General features: G+C 44.4%; 1 protein-coding gene across 4 annotated transcripts in view; it reads left to right on the top strand.

Annotated features, from left to right (window-relative positions):
- dennd2b (DENN domain containing 2B) overlaps positions 1–12,532 on the top strand; it is a 415,361-nt gene that overhangs the window by 319,507 nt on the left and 83,322 nt on the right. For all 4 annotated transcript variants that reach the window (XM_078220724.1, XM_078220723.1, XM_078220721.1 and 1 more), the window contains 2 exons: positions 2,539–2,648; positions 8,016–8,085. In XM_078220724.1, the coding sequence (XP_078076850.1) occupies positions 2,539–2,648; positions 8,016–8,085 (180 nt within the window). The remainder of the gene's footprint in view (positions 1–2,538; positions 2,649–8,015; positions 8,086–12,532) is intronic.

Below are 12,532 nucleotides of genomic sequence, written 5' to 3' on the forward strand. Positions count from 1 at the left end.
GTGTGGAGCTTGCACGTTCTCGCTGTGCCTGCCTGGGTTTCCTCCCACAGTCAAAAGATGTGCAGGTTAGATGCATTGGCCATGCTAAATTCTCCCTCAGTGTACCCGAACAGGCGCTGAGTGTGATGACTAGGGGATTTTCACAGTAACTTTATTGCAGTGTTAATGTAAGCCTACTTGTGACTAATAAGTAAACGTTTTACTTTAAGTCAACCACATTGGCTGTGGACCTGGAGTCACATGTAGGCCAGACCAGGTAAGGATGGCAGATTTAGTTCCCTGAAGGACATTACTGAACCAGATGGATTTTCAGAATGATGGACAATGGTTTCATGGTCATCGTTAGACATTTAATTTCAGATTTTTATTGAACTCAAATTTCACCATCTGCCATGGTGGGATTACTAGTCCTGTGATAATCCCACTAAACCATCGCCTCTCCTATAATGTGTATCATCCTCTCCTGCGCTGATTGTTAAAGTTTATTTATTATTGTCACAAATAGCTCTTTCTTTGAAAGAGTAGCCAATTTATTCCACTTTCCTGCTCTTTCCCATTGCCCTGTATTTGTTTAATTTTCAAGAATATCTCTAATTTCTCTTTGAAAGTTACCATTAAATCTACTTCCGCCATCCTTTCAGCTAGCACATTCCAGATCATAATAACTCGCGGCATAAAAAGCAAATGCTCCTCATCTTCCTTCCAGCTGTTTTTCCAGTTGCCTCAAAAATATGTGTCCTCTGGTAACCGACCCACCTAACAGTGAGAAAAGTTTCTCCTTCTTTATTCTACTCAAACTCTTCATCAATTTGTGTATAGTGTTTCTGAGATTAAGTTTATGTTTATTTATTAATGGGTGTCACAAGTAGGTTTACATTAACACTGCAATGAAGTTACTGTGGTAAATCCCCACAGATGAAGTGGGTGATTAAATATTTTACGTAAGTAGTGCTGAATCATGTCCATTTAAAACAAAATCACAAACAAACTCTATAATTCCAAGATACCTACAGAAGCTCCAATCACTGAGTACTTTCTAATATAATTTCCGATTAAAAAAGAATTATTGCACTGCATACCGAGAAAGAAATGATAGCAACTTTGAAATAATTGTTCTAATTAAAAATAGTCACCAATAAACCTCCGTCCTTGTTCGCAGCTGGGATTCTCCAAGCTGCTGAAAGTGAATGGAGGTTTGGCTGAGTGCCAAATTCTCCATTCTCACTGGCAGCGGGGCGGGCACCAACAAGATCAGAGAATTCCACCCAGAATCAATTGTTGTTACATATGCCAATTGCTTACAAAGTTTACAAATTATTTTCATGGCCAAAGTACTAAATATAGCAAAAAGAAAAGATGTTTGATTTGATTTATTATTGTCACATGTATTAGTATACAGTAAAAAGTATTGTTTCTTATGCACTATACAGACAAAGCATACCGTTCATAGAGAAGGAAATCATAGAAATCATAGAAACCCTACAGTGCAGAAGGAGGCCATTCGGCCCATCGAGTCTGCACCGACCACAATCCCACCCAGGCCCTACCCCCACATATTTTACCCGCTAATCCCTCTAACCTACACATCCCAGGACTCTAAGGGGCAATTTTTTTAACCTGGCCAATCAACCTAAAGGAAACGAGAGAGTGGAGAATGTAGTGTTACAGTCAAAGCTAGAGTGTAGAGAAAGATCAACTTAATATGAGGTAGGTCCACTCAAAAGTCTGACAGCAGCAGGCAAGAAGCTGTTCTTGAGTTAGTTGGTATGTGTCCTCAGACCTTTGTATCTTTTTCCCGACGGAAGAAGGTGGAAGAGAGTATGTCTGGAGTGCGTGGGGTCTTTGATTATGCTGGCTACTTTTCTGAGGCAACGGAAAGTGTAGACAGAGTCAATGATTGGAGGCTGGTTTGCGTGATGGACTGGGCTTTGTTCACGACTCTTTGTAGTTTCTTGCAGTCTTGGACAGAGCAGGAGTCATACCAAGCAGCGATACAACCAGAAAGAATGTTTTCTATGGTGCATCTGTAAAAGTTGGTGAGAGTTGTAGCTGACGTGCCGAATTTCCTTAGCCTCCTGAGAAAGTAGGGACATTGGTGGGCTTTCTTAACTATAGCGTTGGCGTGGAGGGACCAGGACAGATTGTTGGTGATCTGGACACCTAGGAACTTAAAGCTCTCGACCATTTCCACGTTGTCCCCGCCACAGCCTTTCTGAAGTGGTTTCACCCCAGGTTGTATTATACTGTGCTCTTGTATTGAAATTGTTCAAACTCAACAACATCGCATTACATATATTGAACTTCTAGATACTGATGCAGTCTAACAATGATGTATGGAGCGCTGTTAACACCCAGTGTGGTTTAGTTGAACAATTAGGCTAAGCCATGTCTGTGGTATATCAAGGTAGGGGGTTGCTACATTACGTACTGTTAAGCTGAGTACTACTACATGATGTCCCATTAAGGTTTAGCTGTGTTATTATTAGAACAGTTGGAGATGTCCAAGTTACATGACTCGATTTTGCTTCTCCTCCACAGCTAGAAAGGCCAACAAAACAAGTCCGTGAAGCAGAAGAACGATTGAAAGCAATCCCTCAGTTCTGCTTTCCAGATGCCAAGGACTGGAGCCCAGTGTCAGACTTTACCAGGTAAAAAAGGTGGAGGTTATCAGTCAGTTCAGGAGGCATGGTATTTCAGTGCACACCTGCTAGCTTCTATTAGATTTAAATATGCAGAAAGAGGAGCATTGCTGTGGTCTTCCAGTAAAGACCATATTACAGATTATAAATGGTGAAAACCAGTTACAATACTGGGTATACAAGACAGAATCTTATCACTGTTCACGCTGGTGAGATTTTCCCATCCTGCTGCAGTAAACGGAGATTTGGCTGAGCACCAAATTCTCCGACCTCGCTTCAGCAGGAGCGTGGAGGGAACGGCAGGTAAGATCGCGCCCTCTGTTTAATAGAACATAGAACAGTACAGCACAGAACAGGCCCTTCGGCCCACGATGTTGTGCCGAGCTTTATCTGAAACCAAGATCAAGCTATCCCACTCCCTATCATCCTGGTGTGCTCCATGTGCCTATCCAATAACCGCTTAAATGTTCCTAAAGTGTCTGACTCCACTATCACTGCAGGCAGTCCATTCCACACCCCAACCACTCTCTGCGTAAAGAACCTACCTCTGATATCCTTCCTATATCTCCCACCACGAACCCTATAGTTATGCCCCCTTGTAATAGCTCCATCCACCCGAGGAAATAGTCTTTGAACGTTCACTCTATCTATCCCCTTCATCATTTTATAAACCTCTATTAAGTCTCCCCTCAACCTCCTCCGCTCCAGAGAGAACAGCCCTAGCTCCCTCAACCTTTCCTCATAAGACCTACCCTCCAACCAGGCAGCATCCTGGTAAATCTCCTCTGCACTCATTCCAGCGCTTCCACATCCTTCTTATAGTGAGGTGACCAGAATTGCACACAATATTCCAAATGTGGTCTCACCAAGGTCCTGTACAGTTGCAGCATAACCCCACGGCTCTTAAACTCCAACCCCCTGTTAATAAAAGCTAACACACTATAGGCCTTCTTCACAGCTCTATCCACTTGAGTGGCAACCTTTAGAGATCTGTGGATATGGACCCCAAGATCTCTCTGTTCCTCCACAGTCTTCAGAACCCTACCTTTGACCCTGTAATCCACATTTAAATTAGTCCTACCACAATGAATCACCTCACATTTATCAGGGTTAAACTCCATTTGCCATTTTTCAGCCCAGCTTTGCATCCTATCTATGTCTCTTTGCAGCCTACAACAGCCCTCCACCTCATCCACTACTCCACCAATCTTGGTGTCATCAGCAAATTTACTGATCCACCCTTCAGCCCCCTCCTCTAAGTCATTAATAAGAATCACAAAGAGCAGAGGACCAAGCACTGATCCCTGTGGCACTCCGCTAGCAACCTGCCTCCAATCCGAAAATTTTCCATCCACCACCACCCTCTGTTTTCGATCAGACAGCCAGTTACCTATCCAATCAGCCAACTTTCCCTCTATCCCACACCTCCTCACTTTCATCATAAGCCGACCATGGGGGACCTTATCAAACGCCTTACTAAAATCCATGTATATGACATCAACTGCCCTACCTTCATCAACACACTTAGTTACCTCCTCAAAAAATTCAATCAAATTTGTGAGGCACGACTTGCCCTTCACGAATCCGTGCTGACTATCCCGGATTAATCCGCATCTTTCTAAATGGTCGTAAATCCCATCCCTAAGGACCTTTTCCATCAATGTTTATAACATTAAAATTTTAATAATCTATACCTGATTATGGATTTTAATCTGGTTTTGAGGAGTTTTTTTTCTAGTAAATTGGTTGATTCCTTATCCCAGAAACAAATGATACAATGTGTTTGGCAGTTCTCCAACATCTTTTGGTTTACAAGACAGAGGTCTGGTTTTTGTCCCGAGGTCAGGAGTCGGGTGATTTCCTGGGGATTTTCAGTCAATATAAGTGGGATGGAGTGGCGGTGGGCTGAATACATGAGCTGAGGTGGGCAACCCCAGAACAAACCAGCAGGATGTACAGATGGACTTGTGTACAAGGCCTGCCTTTGTGCCCCAGAACTGCGTTTAAATAAATTAAAAATAATAATAAACAATTCCTTTCATCCCTCACTCCTCACAACACGCATGCACGCACGCACACACACACATATATATATATATATATATATATACACACAAACACATACATACACATACTCCCCATTCCCCATGCCGGATCCAGCCACTTTTTGCCTTACCGTCCTCCTGGTATCCTTGGACAATTCCTTGACAGCTTTGACACATCCTGGATAGCTTTGATAGGTTTGGCAGCTGCACAGTTCCTTAGCATTTCCTTGACAGTTGGACATTTCCTGATAGTTCCAATGAGTTTGTTGCGTAAACAGTGCATAATCATGTTAATTTTTAACAATCCCAAAGGGTGCTTTATCTCTCCCAAAGGTGTACTGGAACCCTATCCAAAAGGACATCTTCCTTTCCTCTCCAAAGAGGTTTCCTGGCTATCTACAAGAATCCCCCAAGTTCAAACCTCCTCTTTCCTGTTCTAATCTGCACGCTCCAGGTTTCACACTCCTGTTCTTCCAAAATCCCATTTCACGGTGGCAGCTGGTGATTTAAATGACCAGTTGCCTCCATGAACCATGCATATGTAAACCTTGCCCATCTCAATGGTCTCACCTCCGTGAAGATGGGAAATCCCTGGTTCCGGTACGGGACATACAAATTTTGGTCAATTCCAGGATTTTCACCACAATGGAGAGGCCCTCCATTCTGGCATAAATCATAGAATCCCTGCGGTATAGAAGGTGGCCATTTGGCCCATCGAGTCTGAACCGACCACAATCCCACCTAGGCTCTATTCCTGTAACTCTCATTTACCCTGCTAATCCCCTTAGAGTCAATTAGGGTCAATTTAGCATGGCCAATCAACCTAAACCACACATCTTTGGACTGTGGGAGGAAACCGGAGCACCGGAGGAAACCCACGCAGACACAGGGAGAACATGCAAACTCCACACAGACGGTGACCCGAGGCCGGAATTGAACCCGGGTCTCTGGCGCTGTGAGGCAGCAGTGCTAAACACTGTACCACTGTGCCACCATCTGGGCCTATGCTTACAAAATAAGTGAACCTGTAGCATCCTCCCTTCAGTTATTTCCGATTTGTGTCATTTGTCCTTCCTCAATCCCCTCAGGCATCCTTTTAGTGGTTGGGGTAAATTGAAGGATGGAAGAATGTCTGCTAGAAATGCCATCTGATTACTGGATATCAGAAAGTATGTTAATGTGAATTTGGAGACTGGTTCTTCTTCCTAAGAAGGGGGAGTTTGAGGGTTCAAGCACAGTGGGCTGGATTTAATGCCGCCTGGGATAATGAGAAACATGGCGACTGGGTCTACGTAAAGGCTGGTAGGAAAGCCAGGTGCCCGGCATTGGGAAAACCTGTCGCTTGGTAGCGAGAAATTGTCCTGAATTTATGTTGGAGGCAGGGACGGGCCTCTGGGAGAAATTCACCCTCGCTAAGAGTTTTCAGTTAGGCTCATTATTGAACCAATTGACACCAACTATTCCTGAGACCACTGGAATTTGGTGATGGCTTTGGCATTATATGTGAGTGGCATGGCTTTCCCATGCCTCCAGAAAGCTGCCAGGCAAACTCTGTTGGTCTTCTGATGGGTAAGTCTCTTTTTCAAAGTGCTGGGTCGAGGGGTCTGGCAGGTGTGGGAGTGTGATAAAAACAGCCCCCCTTCCCTTGCGTCCAACCTCCTGCCCATCCTTTATTCCAACGGCTCCTTCTCTCCGGCGCCACCCCCTGACATGCACCTCGCCCACACTCACCTGTGACAAGGTGAGCTCCGTGATCCTCGAACTCTCCCTGGGTGCACTACCAGCAGCAGCCACCATTCCCGGTAGCGCTACCAGTAGCGGAGAACTTTTTTTCAATTACTTATTATTAGTCACAAGTAGACTTACATTAACACTGCAATGAAGTTACTGTGAAAATACCCTCGTCGCCACACTCAGGCGCCTGTTCGGGTCAATGCACCTAACCAGCACGTCTCTCGGACTGTGGGAGGAAACCAGAGCATCCGGAGGAAACCCATGTGGAGAATGTGCAAACTCCACACAGACAGTGACCCAAGCCAGGAATTGAACCTGGGTCCCTGGCGCTGTGAGGCGCTGTGAGGCAGCAGTGCTAACCACTGTTCCACCATGCCACCCACAGCTGGGGTGGGATTTCCACTCCCAGGTCCTGAATCCCAGGGAAGTCCCAAGCCAGATAAGCCTTACAAACACCAAATCCAGTTGGGTCCTCCCCTCAGAGGCAGTGTGGGGAAGACACTACCCCATATCCTGATGTAACATGGATCATTCCAGCATCCAGCGAAGAAGCTTATTGACAGTGGGCAGTGGGACTAGAATGATTGTTAAGCCTGAAATTCAGATCTCTTTCCCATCATACTGCAGAAGTTACTGCTCAATGTACACTCGTCTGCTCCCTCTCAATGCACTTCCTCCAGGTGCAGTTTACTGTGATTCCAACAAACCTTGTTAAACTGTTAGAGAAACTTTAAATGTCATAAGGGAAGTGTAAAATAAAGATTGGAAAGTGATACTATTTTGAAGGGTCTTCTAGACTTCAAATTTGGGAAAGATAAGGGGGCATGTGAACCTTGTCAGTAATCAGATAAAGTAACTTTGTGACAGATTGTACTAGCCTCTAAAATTAAATAAAGAATTAAGTAAAAAAACAAGCCAAGGAAATAGATGCCAGAAGACAGAGTGGCACAAATTGCGCAGAATTTACAGCTGCCAATTCCTGGTCATACCAGAGGAATAACCTCGTGAAACACTTCCAAATAATACATTTCTTAACAAAAATGTCAACTTCCTCAAAAGAAAATCAATTAATGTAAATCAATTCATGTGACAGGATAATCTATCTCATTATTCAGTCCTCTCAGCGCCAGGGACGGGGGTTCAATTCCAGCCTCAGGTCACTGTGTGGAGTTTGCACGTTCTCCCCGTGTCTGTGTGGGTTTCCTCCGGGTGCCCCGGTTTCCTCCCACAGTCCAAAGATGTGTGGTTTAGGTTGATTGGCTGTGCTAAATTCACCCTATTGTCAGGGGGATTAGCAGGGTAAATATGCGGGGTTGTGGGAATAGGGCCTGGATGGGATTGTGGTCGGTGCAGACTCGATGGGCCAAATGGCCTCCTTCTGCACTGTAGGGATTCTAGGAATTTCTAGTTTTGATCCAGATGCTGCAGTCTGAAATCCCATTGCTCAAAGGATTATTACGGAATTGATTATAATGGAAATATTGGTGATCATGAAAAGTATTTAACCTGTCAGCGTGTAATCGAGGAGATCTTCCTTAGGTTTTTTTAAATATATTGGTCTTCCTTTTGAGTAATTTGTAACAATCGTCTATTACAGTGAAACCTTCTCATTCATGCTCACTGGGGAAGATGGGAGTCGGAGATTTGGGTATTGCAGACGATTATTGGTGAGTATGTATCTCCTTGCCAGAACTCCCTTTTCACATCCAAGCTATACTGCCCCCCCCTGGTCAGAGTGTAAAGTGTATAGCTCACGATTTAAATTACACCCATTTCTTTTTCCAATTCCCCGACGTCAACTTTCATTCTTTTTATTGAAAAATTCTATCGCAGCAATTTAGTTACTGAGAAACTGTCAGGCATCTGGTCAAATTGGGTAAGTAGGAGGCTCATTAGATGAAGTGGCAGTCCATACCTCACAAAGAGACCAACCTGAATTTGAGTAACACATGGACCTCGATTTAAACAGTCCTCGGCCAGCTGCTAGATAAATTACGACGTCTTGTCGGAGCGCTCCATGCGGTGGAGAGGAAGGAGATGGGGAAAGTTTAAATGATCACATCATGTTACCGCAGGAGTTCCTTTGTTCCTGACTCATCCAGCAGCAGCTTGTGGTCACTTGAGTTAATTTTTTTTTAAACTGCTGGGCCTTGTTACAGTGACAACCATTTCACTTCTCGCCCAGAATAGTCAGATAGTGAACAGGAAGTCGCTTCTGGCCTGTGGAAAATTGGGTGGCCCATGGCGGCAGACAGCTCCACAGGCAGGTGTGGTGAAGGGAGGATCTAGGGGGACCTTGTAAGAGGGAAGTGGGTGGTCCATGAGGGGGAGATTTCTTTGTGGAGCCTGGGTGAATAGCATTTAAATCCACCCCCAGGTTTTGTTAAAACTGAATTCCATTCTCATGTTTGTTTGGGTTGGAAGTGGGCCCGATCTTCTGATGCCAAAAGCGGGGAACATTCAGACATTGGTCGCTCTTGCATTTTGGGCCCATTTGGAAGTCTTGACCGTGTATCCGCAAGATAATTTCCTGGGAAGTTTAAACTTCCAGTGGGCAGATTGCGTATCCCGGGCCCCTCCAGAAATGTCTCTGACATTGACTTCAGTGTTGCACGATACTGACCGGATACTTATTCTCAGTATTGTCCCACTATTAATTTCTGACTTAGTGACGTTGTTAGCATCATGCCAGTGGCGGATTCATAGAATCATACGGTGCAGAAGGAGGCCATTCAGCCCATCGAGTCTGCACTGACCACAATCCCACCCAGATCCTATCCCCATAACCCCACATGTTTACCATGCTAATCCCTCTGATACTAAGGGGCAATTTAGCATGGCCAATCAACCTAACCCACACACCTTCGGACTGAGGGAGGAAACCGAAGCACCCGGAGGAAACCAACGCAAACCTGGGGAGAATGTGCAAACTCCACACCTGAAACTGGAATTGTACTTGAGTCCCTAGTGCTGTGAGGCAGCAGTGCTAACTACCATGCTGCCCCCACTTACATTGGCTGAGGAGGCCACCAGCTAAATGAACGTGGCCTCCCAGAAGTCGCGCAGGAGGGATGGTTTCATGGAATAAAGAGGCCACAGCCCCAACAATCTCCATGGAGCGGTTTCCCTTGTCCCTGGTGGCGCTCCTGAGATGCTGGCCATCTGATTGGGTTGGCAGCTCTTCGGGGCATGTCACTGATTTGGAACGTGGATCCTAAAAGCTGAAGGTCAGTTAGACCGTTCAAAATCGATGTGATGCAGGGACAATATATATAGAAGTTGTACAACTGGAGCAAATACATCTGAAAACCTATGATTTTTATCAGAAATTAACTGAAGTTTTACAGTGCAGTCAATCCTGCTCCGACAGAGAGAAAAAAGATATGTATCATAATAGATGTTTGGGTATATATATCTGGCAATATGGTGATAGGTATGGTACCATATTAGTTATGTGATTGTATTAATAATCCAGAGACCTGGACTAATAATCTGAGATGCAAGTTCAAATCCCATCTTGGTACCTAGGGAATTTAAATTCAGTTGATTAAGTTAATCTAGAATAGAAAGCAAGGCTTAAATTTTCCGGTCCTGCCCATCCAGGGATCATCACGGGCAGGACGGATAATTTGACGGACATGCAAAAGGTGCACTGACTTTGGGCAGGGAATTTCCAATCCTGCAGCGAATGGGACCGGAAAATCCCACCCCAAGTATCGGTAATGGTGACCATGAAACTATTGGGTTATCAGTAAAAATCAGCTAGTCATCTCCTTCAGGGAAGGAAACCTATTATCCTTACTTGGTCAAGCCTATATGTGACTCCAGACTGAGAGCAATGTGATTGGCTCCAACAACTCTCCAAAATGCCACAGAATCAATGCCATATGAAAAAAATCTAACCCACACGGATTCAAGAAGGCGGTTCACCGACAATCTTCTCCGGGGTGATTAGGGATAGGCAGTAACAGCTGCTTTGTCAGAGATGCCTCTTTCCTTTGGATTTATTGAAAAAGTATCAATTTAGGTCAGTGGTTGAAGCCCCAAACCATACAGTAATTAGAAGAGACATAAAATTAATTTAAAAGAATAGCAGATTGAATAGTATTTATCCAATTCTCTTTTGAATATTGCTACAAAGAGAGAAAATTGCAACGTTATGGGAAAAGAGCAGAGGATTGTGACTAATTGGGTATCTCTTTCAAAGAGCTGGCATAGTCATGGTGGGGCTAAATGGCCTCCTTCCATGCTGTAGGATTCTATAATTGTATAAGAAATGTCAGGGTTCCCTCTCCAATGATGTTCAGCTAAAGAGTAACGTTGGCTAATTTAGATGCAAGACCTGTTGCTGGGCAAATTGAAGGGAGTCATAAAAACAGAAAGGAAATAACACACCTGTCTATTGCTGAAGCTCCAACCACAGTGAGAAGAATAACATTTCTACTTGGCTCCGTTGCCACTGTATCAGACGTCAAAGGCTGAAGTTTCATTCCAGAGCATGAACACAAAATCTAGGCTGACACATCAGCATGATATTTTCAAATGAAATATTAAACCAAAGCTCTTTCAGTTTGGCTGATTGCAAAAACTCCAAGATACCTCAAAGCTGAGCCAGGATTTCTCCAGCGTCCTGGCCAATATTCATTTCCCAGCCTAACCCGCTGTGATTTCTCTGCTCAAGCTCTGGAGTGGGACTGAAACGTTGGAATTTAGAGATGAGTGTGTTGGCTGAAGACACTTCCCAAATACTGAGGAGATTCACAAGGGTCCCATATCCCTTCTTGGAACAATTGCTGTTTGATTACGGCACTGTGAGGCTGATACTTGACCCCGTGCAGTAATTTGCTCAACTAGGAGAGATAAGTCGTCAGGGAAGACCTGGAATCCAACTGGATACTTGTCCAAAAGTGAGATTAGGGTGAAGGGTAGTTGGGCAAGAAGATGAACCATATCCCATCCATCAAAAAATAGCTGAGACTAATAAGTGTTTGCAATCCAGCAGTGACAGATTCTGCCTCTCCGCTGCTAAAAATCTGAATATCCCATCCATAAAATGTTGATAATGATAGTCAATTCTGGATTGAAAAGAGTAAGTTGGGGATCTGATTCCAGACTGGAGCTACAATGAATATGTCAAGATAAAGTCATTGATTTTCTTAATGACAAACATTTTTCAGTGTTAAACAGTCATGAAATCAACTATACCTCTGGCCCCAATGGGAACATTTTCCAAAAGTGTTTGGAAAATGGCGTTGCTGGCTGGGCCAGCATTTATTGCCCATCCCTAACTGCCCTTGGACTGAATGGTTTGCTGGGCCATTTCAAAGGGTGTTTAAGAGTCAACTACATTGCTGGCGTCACATGTAGGCCAGACCAGGTAAGGATGGCAGATTTCCTTCTCTAAAGGGACGTTAGTGAACCAGATGGGTTTTTGTGACAATCAATATTGCTTTCATGGTCATTGTTAGACTTTTAATTCCAGATTTTTATTGAATTCAATGTCACCATCTGCCATGATGGGATTCAAACCTGAATCCCCTGAGCATCATTAACCTGGGTCTCTGGATTACTAGTCCAATGACAATACTGCTACACCATCACCTCCCCCAAAATATTGAAGGCAATATGGCCATTAATTCAGAGATTGTCACTGAGCTCAAGCAGACTTCAAGGGGCATGTCTTAAGCCCATGAAATCAATGGGGACGTGACTTTGCTGGAATAACACCTTACCACTGGGCCTCCCTATGCACCTCACCAATGGATCCATGTAGCAGCCGGGAGAGCGAGTTCTCACTGGAGCCTTTGATAAAGGTAGACACATAGATTTAAATGCAGTCAGTGGCATACTTCACCACTGACCACAAAATGTACTGAGTGGGAATTTCCACACAACCCGCCACGTGTTTCATGGCCAGTCATTGGCCAGTGACGGGATCTTCTGGTCCTGTCATTGTTGATGGGGTTTTCCATTGAATGGACCCCTTGCCACCAGGTAATCCGTGGCGGGGTGTGCCATCGGCAGGACTAGGAGATCCCACTGGTGTGAACAGCCGGAAAGTTCTGGCCATTATGTTTTTTCAGTCAGTGCTACTGAAAATGTTGGAGCCAACTT

This window comes from Mustelus asterias, chromosome 9 (genome assembly GCF_964213995.1).
Source record: "Mustelus asterias chromosome 9, sMusAst1.hap1.1, whole genome shotgun sequence".
Classification (NCBI taxonomy): Eukaryota; Metazoa; Chordata; class Chondrichthyes; order Carcharhiniformes; family Triakidae; genus Mustelus; species Mustelus asterias.